General features: G+C 40.0%; 1 protein-coding gene across 4 annotated transcripts; it reads left to right on the top strand.

The window, feature by feature from the left end:
- The first annotated feature begins 1,004 nt into the window (after positions 1-1,004).
- On the top strand, positions 1,005-23,359 carry LOC140105052 (putative ferric-chelate reductase 1). Of its 4 annotated transcripts, none has more exons than XM_072128919.1 (16): positions 1,005-1,647; positions 5,240-5,431; positions 6,998-7,134; positions 7,825-7,919; positions 11,068-11,212; positions 11,726-11,908; positions 13,830-13,928; positions 14,130-14,277; positions 14,376-14,489; positions 15,095-15,210; positions 15,832-15,918; positions 16,432-16,529; positions 17,503-17,561; positions 18,555-18,695; positions 20,583-20,644; positions 21,052-23,359. In XM_072128919.1, the coding sequence occupies exons 2-16, from the start codon at positions 5,242-5,244 to the stop codon at positions 21,142-21,144; spliced, it is 1,767 nt and encodes a 588-aa protein (XP_071985020.1). In that variant the 5' UTR covers positions 1,005-1,647; positions 5,240-5,241; the 3' UTR covers positions 21,145-23,359. The 4 variants fall into 4 exon arrangements, with proteins under 4 accessions (XP_071985020.1, XP_071985019.1, XP_071985017.1 ...); XM_072128918.1 differs by lacking the exon at positions 1,005-1,647 and adding an exon at positions 1,656-1,769; XM_072128916.1 differs by lacking the exon at positions 1,005-1,647 and adding an exon at positions 1,802-1,888.
- The last annotated feature ends 183 nt before the right edge of the window (positions 23,360-23,542 follow it).

Below are 23,542 nucleotides of genomic sequence, written 5' to 3'. Positions count from 1 at the left end.
TTTGCAAACCCAACGTGGGACAGCGCTATTAGTGTGATGCCACACATGGCGTTTTTAGTCCGTTTTTCCCAATTATCTTAATAGATAAACATGTAATAAGCAGCCAAAGGCATGGTAAATGGCCAAAAATGAACTTAAAACGGGTGTTTAAAAACGGACCAAAAACGCCATGTGTGGCATCACCCTTATCTGAAGGGTGCGGTCATACATGCTGCTAGTGTTACATTTCCTTACACAAGTTAGCGCATGGTGGCAGGCTTATGCGGTTTCAGTGAAACGCATGTGAACGGTAACCAGCACCCAGTACACCTTGTTCTGTTTACCAGTGCATACGTTTTACTGGAAACGTACATGTGATCGGGCCAAGGCCTGCCCGTGTGCTACTGTTGCGTTTGGAAACCACAGCACTATCGCCAAAGTCTCAAATGTTTTAGCCTCTCCTTGCTTACTCCTGCTCTGGACTGGAGGTTATTTGCGCAGAAATTTGTGACTTTTGTGAATGCGCAAAAACCGTTTCAGACTCAACATTTGGATTTTTATAATTAATCATGCGTCGCCGTGTAAAACTCTGATGCGGTGAACGTTGCAAAATGGGTTTAAAAGTAGCAAATTTTGGTGCAATTACGCTAAAAAGTCGCAAAAAAAAGTGATAAATGACCTTCACATTGTCACATCTTGTCTGTTGTGTTAATTCGTCTCAATCAGTCAGTGGCTAATAAACATGTCACATTTTATGTGCTTTTGCAGTGCTAAAACTTGAGTTTTAACACAGAGCCAGAGCCCTTCTTTTATAAGAACACTGAAAAAACTATCTTATTATAACTCTAATGAACATATCCCAGTAAAGCAATCCTATAAAGTGACTGAGTTTCCTGAGGAAGAAGCACAGAACACAAGTAACATAGTAGCAAGAATTTCCGCCTGTTTCCTTCCCTTCAGCCTCTGAAGACTCCATGGAGCATGCTCAGATCCCCTCCACCAGGGCTGACAGGAAGAAGATGTCAGGAGGACAGCATTTCTGTTTGATTCTCCATCTTCATGGAACTACTGCTCCCAGCATGTACAATGCCTGAGCCTGTGGTACAGTGCAGAACATGCTGGGAGTGATGTTTTCACATTTGTACTGAAGCCTCAGCTTCCCAATGATTTTTCATTGTTTCTTTTACTATTGCTATGGAACAACTACTCCCAGCATGTTATAGAATATACTGGGAACAGTGGTGTCACGGCTGCAGCGTCTCCATTGTTTCATAGCAGCAGGTGACTCTTTAAGCTGGATCTGTTGGAGTATGTCCTACAGCGGAGACATGCTGGGAGCTGTTGTGCCACAACAATAGGAAAGTGAATGAGATCGCCAGAAATATTGATTGAAATTTCTGTGACTGAAAATCTAAACAAATTCAACCGTTAGATTTCTGAGTTTTGAATACTTTTTCGTTGCAGTTTGATGTGTTGAAAATGAGTTTCATAACTGCAATAAAAACGCAACGTGTGAATGCAGCCTTATATAACACTCTGGTATTTTATACAGGGAGCACAGAATACAATGATCTTTACACGCTGTTACTACGAGAGACGTAATTCAAGCAGCAGCGTCTCCTGGCTTGCCATTTAGTCGGGCACACCCACCAGCCAATGACCGAGTGGGTAAGTACTGTGACCGCACCTTCTCAGTCATTTACACCCTTTCAGCTCCAGTGTCTGTGAAGCCACCGGAGAGAAGGTCAGAGACCAGCTGGGGCGGCTAGTGAGGTCCTGTCCGCTATAAGGTATGTGAGAGTATGGAGAAGGTTCCCAGCAGGTGTGTGATGAATGGCTGCCGCCTGTGCATTGTCCTCTCACATGGTGGTAAGGCATGAGGGCTGGAGGTGGTGGCACCGGCAGCGAGGTGACTTCCTTGTGTGTAGTAGCTATTGAGTCATGGTTATGGCAGAGCGGATACTTAGAGGTGAACTGTAATTACACACTTTATAGCAGTAAAAAGCAAAATACAGACAACAGCAATATATAACACTGGCGAGATGGGATATTAACAAAATTGAGCGCTTACAGTTGTCGTTTTGTGCAAGTTTTTCCCTGTAACCATCTCATTCATCTGAAAGGACACAGAAATCCATGCACCTGCTGCAGAAACCAACTCATACAAATGTACGGAGCTGTAGAGATTTCTGCATAATATCTGCAATCATTAATAATACCCTAAGGGCACGGCCACACGAATATAAAGATTATTATTATAATCTATGATAAAAAAAAAAATGCAATTTGCACATTTTGCTGTGGATTTGCCTCAGAATAAAAGTTTATGCTTAAACGCTTCTGTAAAGTTGCACAGCAGATGTATCAACTCTCATTCTGGATGGCAAATCTGCAAGACATTTGTCCTGTTTGGGTGTACAGGAGTTTTCTGCATCTTCAGAATCCTTTATAGAGTATCTATCTGCAGAAAATACTCATGACGTGAATCTACAGGCTTTTAACGCAATACAACAGCTGAGGAGAGGAGTTTTGCCTTATTACATTGCATTTCACATTTGGGTTTACAAAACGCAAACACGAACCCATTGTTATCCCATGTTTGTAAACGCAAATGTTAACAGCAATGTAATTGGGTAAATATCCTCTTCTCAGGTGTAATTTTACATTGCAAAATGTATGCACCTTGTGTGAACGCAGCACACCTCCTGTATGTGGGCAAATAGGCTGTGAAAAACAATGTCGATGTCCTTCACAGATCCTATTATGAGCGATTAGTGAAAATTGGTTCTGACTAGGACATGCTCAAACTTTTAATGCTTTGGTGGCACAATCCATTAAAATACAGGCTGTGGGCACTGATTTGTTACCATTCTTTATAGCCATGTGCCGTCCATTCCTAATAATGGCCGATTATCACTCTCTGGTCCATCTGTCTTTAGTTAGATTCAAAACTAAACAATCGATTAAAAAAAAAAAGTCTAAACGTCACTGTTAAAATGTCAGGATTCTGCTGTGTAAAAAAAAAAACGGACCAATACAAGAGACTTTCCACATTCAATTAGACCAATAATCTGTAAGATTGAAGTTTGTTTTCAAACTAAATTATTTGAGAAGGTAGGGGGGAGGGTAGAAGAATAAACTAAAATAATGTGATTGCTTAAACCAGTGGTTCTCAACCTTTCTAATGCTGTGACCCCACAATACAGTTCCTCATGCTTTGGTGACCCCAAACCATGCAACTCGCAGTAAAAACACAGTAAAATTTTGGCTCCAATGGCTTTAGGCGACCCCCGGTTTTGGTCGTTCGACCCCCGCTGGGGTCCCGACCCACAGGTTGAGAAGCAGTGGCTTAAACTATAATGAAATAGTAGAAATGGAAGTCCATAAACATTTGCCATGATGTAAAGTGATTCTAATTTAAACCATAGAAAATTCAGCTGGGAGGATATTTTTTTTCACACTTGAGACTATAGTCTGTATATGGTTTACAAAACCTCTTGGAAGGTATAGGTAAGGAGGAGGCTATAAAAATTTCCAAGGCATTCGCTCTACCATGGAGCACAACGAAGACAGTCATCAAGTGGTGGATAAAATTTGGCAAGGTTGTAACTTTATTAAGAGCTGGATGTCCTTCAAAAATTGATGAAAAGACAAGAACAAAATTGGTCTGGCAGACAGCCATGTGGCCAACAGCAACATTTAAGGATCTGCAGGAAAGCAGGTTTAACCTTTTGGTCATAAGCCGGAAAGCGTGTTTGCTGCAAAGACAGCACTTTACCAATACTATACAATAACCACTGTAAAGCAAGGAGAAGGCAGAGTGGTGCTTTTTGATCTTGTGGGGCTTTAGATATGTTGGAGGGGGGGGGGGTTATTATAAACCTTGAAGCATTTACAAAAAAAGGTGAAGACGAATTTTACGATTCAGCATGACAAGAGACGAATACTTCCACTTTAACAAAGGTATGGCCCACACTTTGTTAGCTCAAAGCCAAACATTAGAACAATAAAATATTAAATAAATGCTTGTCTCAGTATTACAAATCTATTGGAGGATGAATTGATTGTGTCGGACACAGTGTAGAAGTCCATAAGGAGATAATTAGGAAAAGCTGTTGGACAGGTGTCTATTAAAGAAAATCTACCATCAAGTATGATAAACCAGGGACACTAACTCTTAGATCCAGGCACTGTAACTGTGAACTTCTTAAATGTGTTATCCTTCCTTCTAATATAAACTTTTAAAATAATGATAATGAACCAGAAGGTCCCTGGGTGTTTTACCAGAGCCCCTCCATGCTGTAGCTTCACAGGCTGTTACACTGTCTTCCCTCCTCTCTCAGCACTTCTCCCTCCCTCTTCCAGCTCCTGCAGCGTGGAGGGGCCCCCAGAGCATAATTTTAAAAGTTGATTTTGGAAGGACGGAGGTCATGGATAACAAATATAAGATGTTTACCACGGTCACAGTGCCTGGATCTAGGAGTAAGTGTCCCTGGGTTTACAAAATCTTGATTTTGATGGTAGATCAAAAGGTCAAATCATTACATGAACTGTTTGTCTCCTACGGGAGTGGACCTGCTATACAGCTACAGATCAAACCTTCTAAGTTATTATTTTCTGTTTCATTTAATTGGGTGCTTCATTCCAAATACACGTTAGGCGGTCTAGGAATTAGCATCACGCCTCCTGCAGCCGTTGTGACCTACCCGCTGTCTCCTACACTGTGCCGGGCAGGTTAGAGTGGCTGCTACAAATAGGTCTTTTGTTTTAAAAAGGAACCTGGCATGCCAGGGTTAAGGGTTAGAGGTCAAATTAGGTGGTAGTTTTCCTTTAAAACCCCATTCAGATCATTGATACTACATGGTCATATAGTTCATGTATTGACACCCTAATAAAATCTTGGGGACAGAGTGCACTACTTCAGGTTCCTGGTGGCCACTTCAGGACTGTGCAGTGTAGTAGTTTGTATTCTATAGGATGGGGCATAATTCTCAATTTTATGAAATCTGCAGAGGCTTTCTGATGCGTCTGCCCTAGTCTGCACATAATACAGAGCAACCAGTGAGTACAGGGGTCCATCGAGCAGGATCAATGTTTGCTCAACAACAAGATCACTTCCAATTGATGTGAATCTGTTTGATCAGTTGTGACCAGTCACGGTTTACCCAGAATTTATGCCATTATGTAGTGAACCTGGAAAAAACATATATATGAACTTTAATTTCATACAGTGGTGAATATGTGATTTTCTTCCCTCTAGAGATGGCTCTGGTGGCTCCAGTCATCTGGCTTCTCGCCTGCAGCTCATCACTTGTCACCAGCTACCCGGATGGAAGAGTCACCAGAGCGTGTGACGACATGACGCCATTGCATAAGCATCACTCTCAGTCAGCTATCAAGCATAACATTACCGTGGACAAGACTGTCTTTAATCCCGGAGATCAGATCAAAGGTTAGACTTAAGTTGGAATTTACACGGGCAACAGGGATGCAATTTCGTTAACTTTTATTTAATTATGAAATCTTAGAAACATAAAAGTAGCTATAAAACTTCTATAGGCAACAAGCAGGGCTGGTGCCAGCACTGGGCATAACTGGGCAAGTTCCACGGCCAATAGCTGCTGTGGGGGCGGGCACATAAGGTTGTACATAAGGAATACATGGGGGTAAAAGGCTATAGCTAATGAATCGATATTGGGTGAGGAGCTGTTTGGTATAATAAAGTAGGGAATATTTTAGGGAACAGGAGACTGGTTTATCAGAAGTGTCTGAGCAGAACTGTTCTAGTTGCCTATGGAAACCAATCAGAGCTTGGCTTTCATTTTCCGACAGCTGTTTATAAAATTAAAGAGGACCTGTCACCCGGGAAAAACACCCCCAACAAATTGGCTCCCCCTCATACTAATTCACAGCGCCGGCCGAATGTTCAACCAGCGCTGTGAATAAGCCCCCCTGCGGCCGCTGTCAGCGCGCCCCATCGCATAGAGGCGGCAGCGATTGCTCAATACATGCGCTGCTGCCGGCGAGTCTTACAGGTCCCTGACTGACAGGGGCGTGAAGGGGGAGTGTCAACCGCACCCCCCCCCCCCCTCGTGAATACGGCCGACTGCTAGAGAACTTTTTGGTGGTGTTTTTCCTGGGTGACAGGTCCTCTTTAAAGCTGAGCTTGTGAATATTTTAAAGTCGTGCCATGGACAACTAAGAATATTCTGACTTTCAGACAGCTGTATAAATCTGCCCCATTGGGTCAACCACAGAGTAGTCCTTACTATACTGTACACTGCTATATATGGTTTGACTGATCCCTATGTATAAATATATATTGGTAGATGTATCTCCCAAGCACCAAAATGAAGACTTGATAAATTTATTTAAAGGTTTATGCCTTTTGTTGAATTGGCACCTCTTGTGTACTCTGTGTGCCACATCTCAAATCTTTGCCAGCTTCTATTAGTTTTAAGCTATTTTCTAGTATAAAATATGGTAAATGTACCAAACTGTGGGAGGTCACACCCCCTGCTAAGCTCCACCCAACATTACCGAATTACCACCTTGCATTACCACCCAAATGTTTTTTGTTTTGTAACCATATAGCATATGATTGGTATTCTGAATTCCAAAACTATACCTATATAACTATACTAAATGATATAGCTCATGTTATCCATATGCCGATTTACTGTGCTGTATAAAGGCTTCCTGTAGCCTTTACTGCCTATACTGTATGGCAGTGGTGGGGAACCCCCTGCCACGGGTAAGCAGAACAGTAAGTGACAAATAACTGTTTAATCTGTTGTGTTGGCACTTTGTGATCAATAAGTGGGTTTTGGTTGTAGATTTATCAATTCAGTTCAGTGCCATACAGTATACTTTCTATACTTGCACTGCTATGTCACAGATTGGGACAGTTTTTGGAATGACATTGGACAGAAAACATATTGAGTGCCTCAGCCATTACATTGAATGTTAGAATGGTTTACAGGGGCTAAAAACTAATGCACATAACTTTTTTTTTTAGTAACTTTGTCTGGATCGCGCTTCATGGGATTTTTTGTTCAGGCTCGAGACGCTAATGATTTAGACGGCAATGCAGTGGGCTCCTTCTCTTTAATTGATGACCAAGTTTCTCAGCTTCTGAAATGCGGATCAGTCCAGGTATAGACTATCATAATTTAATATGATTTTTTGAATTACTTTTTCATTTTAATCACTCTAGGTTTACAGTTTTTAAATATGAAAAAAATATGAAGAAAATATGAAGTGGATATATTTTTTTTCGACCTTTGATGGGAGGTTGGGAAACTCCTGTACAGAACTTGTAATTTACCGGCCTCCCTCTCCTTTGCAAATGTGTTTTGTTTTTTTTTTGTTTTGTTTTTTTCTATGACATGCATTTCATAGGAGTCTTCCCAAAAATTTGAGCATAATGATTATATTTAAAGACCCTTTTGGCACTATTGGTTGTCATCCATCAATCTCCCTATCTTTTTTTTTTTGTCTTGGAAAAGTGGCCAAACTTGTAAAAGGTAAAATATTTTCACACCCAATTAAGAAATGCTGGTTCACCTTCTGTGAGTCTATTTCGAAATCAGGGGGTCAAATCCACCCCATTAAGCTGATATTAAACTCACTTCTACTCTGATATGCAATCGAAAAACTAAATCAAATATTATGAACAATTTTGGATCACAATATAGATTTGTTTGTTTTAAGCACGGGGAAGTGGCATTCTTTCACAGTACATCCTGATCATCTGGTTTTGCAAGTCTGTGTATATTTGTTTAATTGTGTTGTGTGTTTTTTTTTTTTTTTGGTCTATTGTGTAACCTGATGTTGTGTTTCCAGGACTCTGCCGTCAGTCAGACAAACAAGAGGAGAAAAGAACAGGTGGAATTCTACTGGATTGCTCCCAACGATGGCCCGCAGCATATTCAGTTCCTGTATGTCATCTTTCAGGCTTACAGTACAGTCTATTGTAAATTTTTAACTTGTACAGATTTCCTAAAAGTGTAGAAGTATTTGATGGTGTTGAACAGGTCTACAGCAGTGGTCAGTCGGTTCAGAGGAGGTTTTCAGAAATTGAGATTGGATGAGCCTTAGACCAACTTGTGCATGTTACGTAGCATTGTTAAAAAAAAGACATGGGTCTATCAAGTTCAGCCATGAAAAGGAAGGGGAGGAGTGTAAGGGAACACAGTCATATATTATAATATACACATCATTGTTATTTTCTATGGGGTAAGGGCATGTGCTGCCTCTACCAACTACACAAAAAGCAAAGGATCCGCGTTGATTATATTCAATATGCACAATCCTTCCTTCTGCTGACTACATTATGTCGAGAGCGGGTAAGTTCTCCATACTCATAAGATAGTGGACTGTCACCCATGACAACAGGTAGTGTGGCCAGCTTTGCTGTACTCACACAGAATACAATACCCTTATTATGCTATGCTTTTTCCCTTTGGTATAGGGCACATCTTTCTTCATTTTGATGTATCACTCTGTAGGACATGCTGTTTTACTTTTTTTTTTTTTGTCCATTACAAAACTGCAGGCAGACATTGAGGCTCCCCACAAGTATGAAAGCTTGGAGATGGGGAGATTAGCAGTCAAAGTAGGGTATGGCATCTACTTATCTCTGGGTGAAACAATTTGCTCAAGTAAAAGTCATCTTGCATTATCAGTTTTGTCCTATTGTAAAATAGAACGTTAACCTTCATGATTGTTCTCGGCATAAGATGATTGACCAACACTCTAATGTCCGTAGCAAGGAGGTTCATACTGTAAACCCTTTAGTGTCCTTTCCTGCACTGTATTAGTGAGCTTTCACCTTAATATCGTAATGTCTATTTGAGCTAAAATTCTATGGGACAGTAAGCAAACTTGGAGATTGCAGCTCTAAAGTGCTTGCTAATGCAAGTTTTGCAGTATAGTTTTTCTAGATTTCAGTTCAAAGTAATGAAAACAAACTTATGTAAATTATTTTCCTGCATTGCAAATGTTCACCTCTAGCTAGGCAATATTTTGTTCATTAGCCAAAGAACATCAGGAATCTATTAGCAGGTCAATTGTTTACACCCTTAAGTTGATCAGAAGTACAGTTTTTCTCAAACTTGGCAAACCCCTTCAAACCTGAAATACTTGTTTAATGAAACATTGTTAGAATGTGTCCTCCTCCCATCTTTTCTTGGCTTCACCTCTCTAGGTGCGAGGTAAAATGACAAGAATTTTTTAATATCTGTTGATATCTAATCTCAGACTGTTGGGAGTCCAACGCTTCTTAACCTGCCGTTCATCAGATTCAGTTGATGAGTTAACTGACGGGAGAGGGATATCCAGCCTCTTTGTGAAGTGTATGGCCTAGGGAACTAAGACCCTTTTTACACTAACGTTGCTGTTAGTGTAAGGAACAGACTCCCAACTGTAGACAGCACTGTATAATTTTTCGACCTGGTTGGGTCTCCTCAGTACAGCGCATAGAACTGGATTTGCTGTGTGAGAGGCTATTGACTAGGGTCAGAAAGTAAGAGTTCTCCTTACGGAGAGATTGCCAATTAAGGCCGCCTTATAGGCGCTGTCTATAATTGGGAGTCTGTTCCTTCTGTAATAGATATTCTGGTTTGGCTTAATCCCACATCATGTTTTTAGACTTCTTGTAGGGCATACATGGTGTTAGGGGGCTGCCTTTCTAGGTAGCAAAAGGAGGCATTGTTTTCCTTTTAACACTTTGGAAAACATATTTGCATACTTCCCATACAAGTCTATGGAGACACATTAAGATGTATTGTACTCTGAGACACATGCAAGTGCATTGAAATACAAAAGAAAAACAGGCTTGAAATACACAAAACGCTAATGAATCAGATAAAAAAATTGTTCCATTTTCAAGCACTGACGTAATCTGTAAAACAAGTGTGAAAGGGGCCTAAATCGGTGATGGCGAAACTTTGTGAGACAGAGTACCCAAACTGCGATAAGCAAGTGGGTTTTGATTGTAAAGTGCCGACACAGTAACTTATTGCAAATTGCTTTGCTGCATCTTTAAATCGTATTGTACAAAACAATCTTTATTGGAAAAAAGTAGTGCAACACAGTGCACCAGCAACAATACAATCTAAAAACAACAGAGAGTGCCACATAATATAAAGTTAAAACCAATGGAACAAATAAAGACTGGTAAGTGTAGTCAATTGACAGTCACAGCCTAAGTAGGAATTGCATGCAGAGGGAAAATGTCTATCACATAAGAACAGTAATGTTACCTATACCAGTAAGAAGGCACACGCTGTACACCCCGACACGTGTTTCGCACTTGGCTTTCACTCCCCTTGAAAAAGCCAAGTGCGAAACACGTGTCGGGGTGTACAGCGTGTGCCTTCTTACTGGTATAGGTAACATTACTGTTCTTATGTGAGGGACATTTTCCCTCTGCATGCAATTCCTACTTAGGCTGTGACTGTCAATTGACTACACTTTCCAGTCTTTATTTGTTCCATTGGTTTTAACTTTATATTATGTGGCACTCTCTGTTGTTTTTAGATTGTATTGTTGCTGGTGCACTGTGTTGCACTACTTTTTTCCAATAAAGATTGTTTTGTATTATACGAAATATACTTAGGATGCTGTGTTTTTTCAATTTTTGGTGAGATAAGTTTATACAATGGGGGGTCTTGTACAATCTATGCCCACACCACCCGTTTTATTATTTTGGTTTTGTTTAAATCGTATTGGCATCCTTAGGACGCCAATACCATTGAGAGGAGGAGAAATTTGCAGTATCATTGTAGCATTCCTCCAAGGCCCCCCTAACTGGAAGAATCGAGGGATCCAACTCCAATGATGATCCAGCCCTCTCTAACCCTCCTCTCTCCTTCCGCACGTCCTGGGGCAGCGGCCTTGGAGCTGACAGGGGTCTCTGGACTAAATGATGCTTTTGGTGTGAATTGTGCAAGATTGTGGTCAGCTAACCAGTTCCTTAGCCAGCAACTTTTTGTATAGTTTACACATTGAACACATGGGATTAGTTTTATCTGCATTTTTTTGTCCTGCATGTTTATTAACACACAATTTTTGTGTGCTTTCCAGTGCCACTGTTGTTGAAAAATATTCTGTATACTGGGTGAAAATTCCAGGACCGATTATTTCTCGATCTGGTGCTCCACTCATCTCAAACAAGCCATATCCTGTTGCAATGCCGACCGTGCCAACTGCATTACTACTTACAGAGGGGGTAATCTGATCTATTTTTGTTTTTGTTTTTTGTAACATGTGGTAGTGTTCAATAATCAAACCAGCGGGACCTATTTGTTTCTTATGAGGGTCTCAGATATAATTTTCATAGCTAATTCATTGAAGGGAGAAGCATGACTTATTTTCATTGTATTCTTAGAACCTTGTTAGAACCTAGAGTCCTGCTCCTCTCTTCAGGCCCTGCACAAGGTATAATTCAATGAATCGCCTGTGATTGGGAGGGGGGTTTCTTTTAGTGGGAGTTGAGGTGAAGTGCCACAAAATGAACTGAACATTTAGATTTGGTACTTTTGTTGCATTATGTCTTATTATACAGTGATTGCTGTTAATGTGACTGCTAGTTAATGAGTAATCAGGGGCACAACTTTTAAGGATGTGGGTGTGGCCTAATATGCACCACCTTTCACCCCCAAAAAAATCCACAATTTGTAGTGTAAATGGGATCAATTATGTGTGGCAGTAAAGTTGGGTTGTTCCATTTTGTGTTTTTCAGTTCAGCGCATCTGGATGTGGAAGTAACAAGTTCTGTGTGAGAAATCCCACATCATGTGACCCCCAGAAGGATATTTGGTGCTTCTTCGTATCATTTAAAAGGGAAGGTGACTCCATGCTGATTGAAATGAGCGGACCAGTAAAAGGATACTTATCATTTGCTTTGTCACACGACCACTGGATGGTTAGTATACAGGAACGTTAAGAAAAATCTGTCATCTAAATCAAATGCTCTGGGGGTGTTACCAGAGGATTATCCTTTAAATTATTAGAGTTTAATTTAAAAAGCATGAACGGCACATGGCTCCACTAAATGCAATACTTTTTAACGGTTTTGTGCGCATAGCCTTTAATTTAATGGACCGTGGGGCCGATCTGATTAAAATGTACCGTATATACTAGAGCATAAGTTGACCTGAGCATAAGATGAGGTATCTTATTTAAACACAAAAAACTGGGAAAACCTTTTGACTATGGGAGTGTAAGCCATGGGTGTGAGATGCATTGGTCACAGCCTCCACCCAGTATATAGCTAGCCAGCCCCTGCCCCCATAATGTAGCCAGCCCTGCTCCCAGTATATAGCTGGCCTGCCCATGTACGCCTGTAAATATCCAGCCCCTGCCACCTAGTATATAGTCAGCCAGCCCCTGCCCCTTAGTATATAGCCAACAGCCCATGCCCCCCAGTATAATAGCCAGAAGCCCACATCCCATAGTAAATAGCTAGTCGCCCCTGCCCTCTAGTAGAAAGCCAGCTCCTTCCCACCAGTATATAGCCAGCAGCCCCCTGCCCTGAGTATGCTCAGCCTATAAAACAAACAAACTCTGTACTCACCTTTCCGACACCCCATCGCAGGTTCTCTTCTTTCTTCTGATGGTCTAGCTACGGCTCAGAGTGTGAACTACTGTTGCAGACCATGAGGTCAGCCGATGGCGGCATGCACATTATGATGTCACCAAGAAGCTGACGTCATGGTGTGTGCGACGGCAGCACGCAGGGACATGAGACGGTTCCGGAGCATTGGAAGAAAGAAGAGGACGTCGGAAAGGTGAGTACAGAGTTGTTGGTTTTTTATCCATCGACTGGAGTATAAGCAGAGTTTGGCTTATACTCAAGTATATATGGTACATTATGTCCTAATCAGAAATGCTTTATATGGTCTGCACAGCAGACTGATGCAAATCGTCCAATTAAAGCATTTGTTTTTCATTGCTGATTTTTGCTCACATTTGTGTGCATGTAGCCTTTTGTAGATTTTCACTGAATAATTCTTTTTTCTTTTTTCTGATTCCTTAAAGAACTGTTCTTATAAATGTGCTTTTTCCCATTTCACGTTTTCTCCACCAATGTGATGTCGTCAGTGAAAAAACAGCATCTGGCTCTAAACTGTTTTCCACAGTCCACTTATCGGTGGGGAAAAAGCTAAAATGTGAAAATCACTGATGCCAGGAAGAGAAAAAAAAAGAAAAAAGATGTATGAATAAAACCTTAAACTGTGGTGACACATCCTTTTAATAAGGAAACGTGTAACTCCCAGTTATCAATTTATTCATATATCTCTGTGAAGAACAGAAATTGTGTCATGACAAAGGAGGATGCTCTAGAATATGTATTTCAATTACAGGCAGTCCCCGGGTTACATACAAGATAGGGACTGTAGGTTTGTTCTTAAGTTGAATTTGTATGTAAGTCGAAACTGTATATTTTATCATTGTAGTTCCCGACAATTTTTTTTTTTTTTGCCCCAGTGACAATTGGAGTTTCAAATTTTTTTGCTGTAATAGGACCAAGAATTATCAATAAAGCTTCATTGCAGACAATTTTAAGCTGATTATTGCAGTCTGGGACTATTTTAAAGCATCCAGAGAGCTTCACCAGAGGTCACAGTGGGCAGAGGGGTCTGTCTGTAACTATGGGTTGTCTGTAAGTCGGGTGTCCTTAAGTAGGGGACCGCCTGTATTTCTAAAATTACTTCAGCGAATATATAAAAAATCTAAACTAAAATTCTATAAATTGGTATCTTGACAAAAAAAATCTAACCTACTGTAGCTATTTGTTCTGCAATGTAAACTCCGTATGCTAATTGTCTGTTATATTGTTTAAGGGGGATGACGATGTCTACCTGTGTGTGACTGATGGTCAGACGGTGGATATAAACCCTGCCTACCTAAGAGGGCGCTCGCATCCAGAGATGGCATCAACGGTAATAACAGAAGATCCTCTTACTGATTTTTTTTATTTTATTTAACTGTGGGAAGAAAGAAATGTTCATGTAATGAGAGAAAAGCAAAACTGAAGGGTTAAAATATAAAATTATCTCTAATGCTGTTTATATTTTTTAAAATTTCTTTTAAACCTTCTGTGTGTATCTTCTAACTTTTCACTTCCATTATGTATTCTCCAGGATGATCTTCACGATGCTGCATGGAGGATAGAAGATGGAATTCTTCAATGTTCTTTCCGTAGGAACATCCGTATCCCAACCACTCCAGAGCGATTTCCATTTGATAGCAGTTATTATATATTTGTAGCTGATGGTGATGTGGATAATGGTATGGAGAAATATACCAATTACAAATATTTCTTACAATAATTTCTAAAACGGATTAAAAAGACTAATTCCTTTTAATTTTTAATTTTAAAATCGAAGGACGTGTTCTCAGGCATAAACGGCAGCCTCTCATAACCAGCAAAATGTATAACGTCTCTGAATCTGTTGAGGATGTTGGTGGATCTCGATCTCCTCTACTGATTAAGTTTCATGGTTCGTAAAACTCGTTATATACTTTTTCACATGCCTGTTAGGCCAAAATCGGTGTGGCTCCTGTGATTGTTGCAACCAATGGATGGCCTTGCCAATTGGCACATGTGACCACTGAGATCAGTGAGTGGTTTTAATAGCCACAGGATCTGCACCCTTTCCAATCCAGGCCATGAATGGTGGTGGAGGGAACAGGAGGGTGGGGTTGTGGGTCATTGGAACCCTGTGGGTAGGTGAGAATGATGCTTTCTTTTAATATTACTTCCCCTATCTACCAGTTGAATGTCCAAACCAGTTCCTAAATATCAGTTTTGGGCTAAGTTCATACCTCAGCAGGTTCCATCATAATTGCCATATTTAGAGTCTAGAAGATAATTTTTTTAACCTAAAATGTTGCTTTTTGTGACTATAGTTTGGAGTAATTTGGAAGCTTATAATTTCCCAATTTCAGTTTTAATTGTGCTTCTAGCCTTTACACCCCCCAAAAAAACACATAAATGGGACTCCTAGTAGGTAAACTATGTGCTTCTGCTTGACAAGATGATTGTCCTCCTTCTCCTCCTGTGATTGTCCTCCTTCACCTCTGCTTGTCCTGCTACCCTTGTTAGGTGCTATGATGTTCATTGCCTGGATGACTACAGTCAGTATCGGTGTACTTATCGCCCGTTTCTTCAAACCAGTCTGGCCGACGTCTACGCTGTTTGGGGAGAAAGTTTGGTTCCAGGTATTTTTTTCTTACAAGGCATTAGTCATTGTAACTAGATCCACTTCCCATGCTTTTGTATCCTAAGAAAGAATTCATGTAAAAGTTGAGTGCATAGAGTGCGGTTCATACATTGTTTTTCATCTTTATGGTTTTAAGTCTCTAGATCGTTGTTGTTTTGCCAGCATTTTATTACAGTGGTAAAATGATCACCAACAAAACAGCTGCGCGCCCTCGTCTGACAAGCCGGCTACTGCGCATGCGCAGTAGCTCCGGCCTCGGAGCTGGGACTGCTCAGCCGGCGTTCTGCGCATGCGCAGAACGCCATCATATCGGACGAGGGCACAACAGGACACAACAGGGTAGGAGGAGTAATGTGGCTACTGGGGCGTGGAGTAGCCGCGCTGTGTAGCCTCGTGCCAGCTACTCCACGCCCCAGTAGCCGCATAACTAAATTTACATATTAGGTTAATAAAGTTTCCCAAAAGTTAGCGGGGACGTGAGGATTAGCTCTAAAAAGAGCTCTCCTCACGTCCCTTACATCCACCTACCACCCGATCTACCTTTATAGGTAGATTCGTGGTGGTAGGTTCTCTTTAAGCTAATTTCAGTAATTTGTGAACCTTTTTCTTCTTTTACCAGTTGCACCGAATCCTCATGGTCAGTACAGTGTTACTCACAGTTGTAGCCTTTGTGCTGCCATTTGTCTACCGCGGACACTGGAGCAGTGTGAGTATAACAGATCTGCACTTTGCATGTTGGATGTCCAGTCTGTACATAAGAATCAGTATTGTTAGCAAATGTTCTTTCTTTTTTGGTCCCATTTTAGTTTTTGCTGCAAAAGACCTTTTGGCATACAGTTGTATTGGAAGAGTTTTTTTTTTTAAAAATTTTTAAAATGTGTTTCATAGTTAACCAGACACGGCTCCATACTTCTAGTAGTGGTTGCTGCTGGCATTACAGCTACAGATGCAGCGCCTTCAAGTAACTGTTTGGTAGGGGTGTTGAATCATGGACCATCGCGACCTACAATTTAGTGCTATCTTAATACAGACTGTTTCAAAGTCTTAGAAAACCAATTTAATCACTCTAGTTTTTACTCTCAAAGTGAAGATATAGATAAATATAATAATATTATTAATTTTATTATGATTGATTTTATTTTATAATTATGATTATTTTTTATTATTATTATTTTTATTTTTTTTATTTACTTAAGTACTTTCTTGTCTTGTATTGCAGCGAGCTGGTTATCACCCATACCTGGGTTGTGTAGTCTTCGCCTTGGCAGTTCTTCAGCCAATTATTGCTGTTTTCCGACCAGCACCCAGCAGCCACAGGTATGACGTCCAATATTACAAAAGACAATACTGCCTCGTTGTATATAACAGGAATTGCATCCTCTTTCATCTTTTATATTATGACTAGAGATGAGCGAGTATACTCGTCCGAGTATACTGCTCGGTCGAGTATTAGCATACTCGGACCGGCTCGTTACTCGGACGAGTATCTCGCCGGCTCGAGATCGAGCAGTAAATTAATAAAATAAATTGAATAAAAGTATTTTTATTGTAAAAAAAAAAATATTACACATGTTTGCAGATGTTTTACTTGTAAGAACACATTGAAATAACACTATTCTTCACTTTGCAGGTGTTCGCGCGTGTCTCCCGCTAGGTTCGGAGATGTTCAGAACATCTGGAATGTGAAGAATAGTGTTCTTTCAATGTGTTCTGCACTTAAATGCTCCTGTATTCACTGTTTTTAATGTTTTAATTCTATTCTTCACTTTGCAGCTGTGCGCGCGTATCTCCGAACCTATCGGGAGACACGCGCGCACACCTGCAATGTGAAGAATAGAATTAAAACATTAAAAACAGTGAATACAGGACCATTTAAGGGCAGAACACATTGAAAGAACACTATTCTTCACATTCCAGATGTTCGTGCACATCTCCTAACTTAGCGGGAGACACGCGCGAACACCTGCAAAGTGAAGAATAGTGTTATTTCAATGTGTTCTTACAAGTAAAACATATGCAAACATCTGGATTTTTTTTTTTTGCACTGTTCTTTTACTGTTCAGTTTTATTAAAAAAATGCTCGGGTCTCCCATTGACTTCAATGGGGCTCGTTATTCGAGACGAGCACTCGAGCATCTGGAAAAGTTTGTCTCGAATAACGAGCACCCGAGCATTTTAGTGCTCGCTCATCTCTAATTATGACAGAGATGATAGCTTTCCATACACGAAATATAACTCCCTACAATATATAATCATTGATATTTTTTATTTATTTTTTTTACTCTTTCAGGAGGCCGTATTTTAACTGGACACACTGGGGAACTGGTACGGTTGCCAGAATAGTGGCAGGTAAATTGTTTCTACTTTTTCAGCCTGTATGTTCTATGCAGAATAAAAGAATGTAAAGTCTATTCCCATCAGAGTATGAAAAATGTATTTGCAATATCTGTAGCATAGTTGATCAGCTGGTATGTGTTTTGTTTTGTTCAGTCTTGGCCGTTTATATAATTTTTTTTAAAGTCTAATTTTATATGTATTTGTACCCCATGATCTGTAAAGCACTGGGGAATATGATGACTATATAAATAAAGATTTTTTTTATTATTGTTTTACTGACCTGGTCTGACATATGGCTATTGTGTAAGAAAAATAAATGGGCTTCTTGCTCTCCAATTTCCTGTCATAGATTGCACCCATGGCTCCCTAACAAGCCATCTGTAATTCTGAGGTGTAAGATACAATCCATTCAGTGCGTAAGATCCAATCTTATGGCCAGTAATAAGCTGTTTTTAAAATAGATGTGAGCCCTTCCCTACTGGCCCTGGTTGCACATATTTTTTGTCCAAAAATAATTAATCAAGCACTTACTCATTGATCCAGGTACCGTGACTGTGGTAATCTTCGTTCGCTTGGTTATCCAGGCCTCCTTCCTTTTAAAATCAGCTTGTAAAATTATGCTAATGAGTCTGAGGGGTTCTCCCCTTCCCACCTCTGCCTGCTGTAATCTCATGGCAACATAGGAAATTTTGCCACTCAGTAAGGAGGAGTGCTCCTTGCACACACTAACAGGTTATGAATCTGAAGAACAGAGGGGCTTCGGTGACACTTCCCCTAGAGCCCTTCTGGCTCGTTAGCATATTTTTAAAAGTTGATTTGAGAAGTTTAATGTCATTTGTCCTTAACAATGGTGAAAAGGCATTACATAGTTTAACTATTCAGAATCCTACAACTTTTAGTGAATCACAGCATTTGCAAATAATATCTTTCCCCAAAAATGTGCAGGACTCTACGTGTTATTAATGGATGGTGTGTTTGAGTATAACATAATTTTTCCTCTTGTAGTGGCTGCAATATTCCTGGGCATGAATGTACAGGCCTTGGATCTCCCAGACCCCTGGGACACCTACACAATGGTAGGATTTGTCCTATGGCATGTGTGTGCAGACATCTTGCTGGAGGTTCACAGCTTTTGCCAACAGAAAGGTAAATTTGTCATTTATGTAAATGGAGCTTGAGAAGACCCATAAACCATTAGTCAGGGAAATCAAGTCACTCATAGTGACTCAAAATGACATAAAGTGACAAAAAGTGCATAACACAATCAATAAAAAATGTTAGTAAATGCTGCAATATCATGCAACACAAAAAGCATAAATGCACTTAAAATATGCACTATCCTAGTTGCACCAGACAATGAAGTGCCCCACAGTACTTTACTATGTCCTTGCTGGTGTAAATCTACCATTTGATTGTATGCATTGTGAACCAAACATACCTTGAGAATGCTACACTGATGCAGAAACACATCTTGTTTAATCCCTGTACCAATGGGTTTGCTCAAATACAAATATGAAATTATGATAATGAGGCTCTGTTGCTCCAGTGGCCGCCCCGGTGCTTCTCCTCTTACCCTTCATTCTCTGAATCAGTTCATAATTATATATTCACTGTGTTGACCCTGACAGGCAGAAGTAATCAATCGCTGCACCATCCCCCCAGCTGCTGTGTATGAGTCATCTAGCTCAGGTTGATAAGTCCTGCCTGGACAGTTCAGGAAGCTCTGTGTTTATGTAGGCAGCCTGCATACAATCCATCTTTCCCAAGGTCCTTAATCTTGTTTTTTGAGCAAAACCACTCGTTTCAGGGATGAAACAAGATATGTTTCTGCATCAGTGTAGCTACAGCATTCTCAAGGTATGTTTGGTTCACAATGCACAAAACCAAATAGTAGATCCCCCTTAAGTGTTTTTATGCTTTGTGCGTTATTGCAGCATTTAATATTTTGTATACACTGTTCTAGACACTTTTTGGTCATTTCTTGCATTGTTTTTACTCTGAATATTACGGTTTGATGCATGACCACACTTCTTTAGCGGTGCCTGCCTTATTTATGTAAGAAGTTTCTCTCTCTAATGTGTTGATACAATACACAGTATGTGACTGTAGCCTGTCAGAAAGGCAGTACAATGATGTGTCCATAGAGGAAAACCAGGTCACTGAAAATTTAGGAAGGTCTAAAAAATAACTTTTAATCGTACAGTTAAAACCAGAACAGATAACTGCTGTCAGTATGTAGACCACTTGATACAGAAACAATGTCCTGGTTCAAATGAAAGGCCTCTCACCCGGTACACCACTTACCCCTACCCAAATAACAAGAGATATGTTCATTCATCACAATGTGATTGTACTTCTTCGTTCTGTTACTCATGCCTGAACAAAGTCAGTAGTTTACAACCTATAGGACCTGACGCGCTTCTACGTCTTTTAACAAAGTGGCTCCTCCGGGGTCTCAAGTGAATTGGGTCAGGACACAATATTCAGCAATATAATTGCTAATTATAATTGTATTAAATACAAATGAACAATAGATGGAGTATAAACTGGTGAACTCCCACCAATAAAAAGCAAAGGCACACAGTGGTACGGACTGCATGTGACTAGCACTGATTCAATGAGTATCCCGATATTGGGATACAGTAACAGAAGTAATATAATATGATAATATCACATTATATTACACAGAACAGTGTCTGGGCCTGATAAGCGCGGCCTATTATCAGATATTCAGTCCATCCCACAGCTCTTCAATATAGTAGAGTCTGGTGGACTAATGATTGAGGTCAGACGTACGATGCTGGAGACCTCAGGACTGCTCTGCGGTAATGTGTGACAGTGGATAATGGATTTGAGGAATCTTATTTTTTTTTGTCCACTTAATTTAGAAGCATTCTGCAATTTTATTTGTCAAATTATTAACTTTACTTATGTCTTTAGTGTCCCTTATTTTGACTAAAATCTCCCTTTTTGTGACTTTGTCATGATGCTAGAATTGCTTCATGTTTCTCTTTGTGTTATTATGTTTTGTAGGAAGTATAAAGCAACTAGAAGACCGGATGGAGATTCTAAACCCATACACAGCTAAAAATGAGGTATGTGAATACACATCGCTGCTTTATGCTTCAATACATCCTTGTGGTACGGAGCGGCAGTAAAGTAGCCATTGGTGTATGTGGGGCATATTTGTATTTATTTTTTATTTTCCTTTCTGTTGTGCAGGCTCTATTAGATGTCTGACCATGCAGTTATTCTGTCATATAGATGATATTTGGGTGTATAGATTTTTGCTGCAGCAATTATTTTCTAACTGTTCAGCTTTATCGGAATCAATACAAACTGACATGAGAATGTTTTTGTCTATTGGTGTTTTTGTTTTTTGGTATTTTTGTTTTGCTACCTGCAGTATATAAGATGGCCAACAGAGGGGGCTCCCTACTTACTTTATTATGTTGAACTCTTTGCACAGTGATGTTGAATGAGCGATCTTTTCTATTTTCAGGGCCACACCTTCAGGAAGATTGTGCTGACAATATACATCTGTGGAAACTTTGCCTTTTTGATAACATTCTTGGCTGCAATTAACCAACTTTGAAGAAAACACATGGAAAGTCCTTATACGTATAAGTCCTTATATGTACTGGCCTGTTTTACTATGCAAATCCATTCTCTATCCTCCTTAACTAACCGACCGTGTAGGACCAGGTCCTCGCACTGTGGGGCAGAAGACAACTTTCTGCTTATTGGACCATTTACCTCCAAACCCTAGAGTTTTAAGTGCCTTTATCAATCCCATGGTGCCAGAAGGGTCTTTGAATAATTTTTTGATTGTATGCATGTGTAGTTTGTGGCTTAAAATGTTGTTCTTCTGTTTGTTTTTGTTTTTTGGGGGGGTTTTCTTGTGTTGTGTGTTTTTTTTTTTTTAATCAGGATTTTCCAGTCTGAAAAGCATCCAATCACAATGCCTCCCGAATAATAGGAGCTGAACCCACCAATTTTTTTATATTCGATATGGGGGCTTCCCAGTTCTCCCTGTGCATAGTATAGTAAAGGGAGCACTGATTGGATTGAATTTAATCATACCTCATGTGTTCAGCCAGGAGAAAAGCCACTAGCAGGAGAGTCTGGCAGTGCCTAGTCTCCTCTCCTCACAAAAAACGTTGCATGTTTATGGATGAGTCGGGAGGAGAAGCTGTTGAAGGTGTATATATATTGGGACATGGCTTTAGGAAATTGTCTGATAGGATAGTGGATAACATTATGAGTGGCGGGGGCCTACTTAACTGTGGAAGCAGAAGGTCGAGAATGAGAAAGGGACATTAGGCTTAAGAAAAGTCAAAGTCCTGTGTCACGTGCCTGGAGATTTTTTCACGATTTACGTTTTGATGGCTCATATTATGCAGTAGGGGTGTGTTGGGTAGATTTCCTTATCTCAGGGGATTTGTGGACCATATTGGTGCCCTTGGTAACTGATACAGCCAGACAGAGGGGAAAAGTGTATCCTTTGTCCTCCACCTTGACAGTATATGTCTGTAAACCTTATACCATACACCATGTTACCATATGGAAGACTTATCTATGCTTATCTATTGGGATACTTTGTAGTTTTTTTTGTTGTAGGCTCAGAAATTCTTCCAACATGTACTTTAACAGAAGAGTTAAACAAGCTTTGAATACAAAAGGCCAGTGGCACGTGAACATGGTCGGTCAGTGAATCACAGACCGCACATTGGATTTCACTGATCTAACGTGATGCAAGGAGTCCCTGCTACCCTATAGAACAGGGGAGCCAGACTGTAATTCTGAAAAGATTTGTGATATGATTTGTGGGGAAGAAGGGACACTTTATGATCAAGTCCTGACCCTGTGGTCTGTCCATGAAATCCAGCTGGTGAAGTGTCCATGGACGAACAGTAATCATGTGCTTCTGGCCTAACACTGTTGCGGAGAGAAGAATTTCCCTTCATTGGTTTTGGAGGCTACCATCTCTCTCTAAAGCTGCAATTTTCAAAAATGGGATGTGCTCATACAACTGTGTCTTTATTTCTCAGGATTATTTGAATGTGGCCCAAAAGCTAGTAGAGTCCAGTAGCGTTTAGATTACTCTGTAGTATGCAAAATTGTAAAAAAAACAAAAAACAAAAAAAAAAAAGGCAAAACACAAAAACTGAAAAAAATGCTGATTGTTTGCTGCTTGTATCAGAAAGGACCATGGGAGCCAATAGGGGAATGTATAAAAGGCGGTGCAGAGCAAGATGGCACCATATTGGCATCCAATCAGTCGCCAAGATTGCAGCCATATTTTTTTGTACTAGTTCTCTCCCCTAGATAAGCTACAGGCTTAAGACTTCTTTGGTGCAGATTTATACCATTATTATGCATCTGTGCTTTTTAGGTTTTGGCCTAAAAATATGAAAAATGTGACCAATATCTGTGAAAATGGTCTTACTGGTAACCATGAATTATCTCAGTAGACTTCTCGGTAGAGTTGTCTTGGTCACACAATGGAAGGTTTATGAAAATTATCTCAAGGAAAAATAGCTTTTTGTTGTCATTGGGGACCTATCACTGCACAGCTTTTATTTTGAAAGGCAGAATAGACAATGAAAACTGTACTGTGATTTGTCGCTATGGACAACAAAGGTTTAATTTTAGATCGTTGAATCTTCCTATCGTTGGTAACTTTGATGGTAGAAACCCAGAAAAATGTTTTTGTATATTGAGATCTCTTCCTCATTTTGATCATCAGAAGATTTTCTATGGATTAATAATTTGACTATTTATTATGTAATAAAAAAAACTTCAAGAAATGTGTCTTAAGAAATATTTTTTGAAACCACTTGAACACAAACCTCGGCTTGGCTGTAAACCTTTTGGGTGTAGCTAATCTATCGCAACATTTTTTATTTTTTATTTTTTTTAAATACTGTAGCTATAACCCCACTTACCAACACAGGGGAAAAACTCATCCCCTTTCCTAAATGGCTCAAAGC

Source organism: Engystomops pustulosus, chromosome 10 (genome assembly GCF_040894005.1).
Source record: "Engystomops pustulosus chromosome 10, aEngPut4.maternal, whole genome shotgun sequence".
NCBI classification, from domain to species: domain Eukaryota; kingdom Metazoa; phylum Chordata; class Amphibia; order Anura; family Leptodactylidae; genus Engystomops; species Engystomops pustulosus.
This window is presented reverse-complemented; position numbering and strand designations above follow the sequence as displayed.

Bases quoted from the DNA above. Each gene is read 5' to 3' on its own strand.
- LOC140105052 (XM_072128916.1), top strand. From the start codon at position 1,813: ATGGCTGCCGCCTGTGCATTGTCCTCTCACATGGTGGTAAGGCATGAG. The intron at 17,562-18,554 runs GTAAATTGTTTC...TTCCTCTTGTAG, and splicing joins GGTTGCCAGAATAGTGGCAG to TGGCTGCAATATTCCTGGGC. The intron at 20,645-21,051 runs GTATGTGAATAC...TTCTATTTTCAG, and splicing joins CATACACAGCTAAAAATGAG to GGCCACACCTTCAGGAAGAT.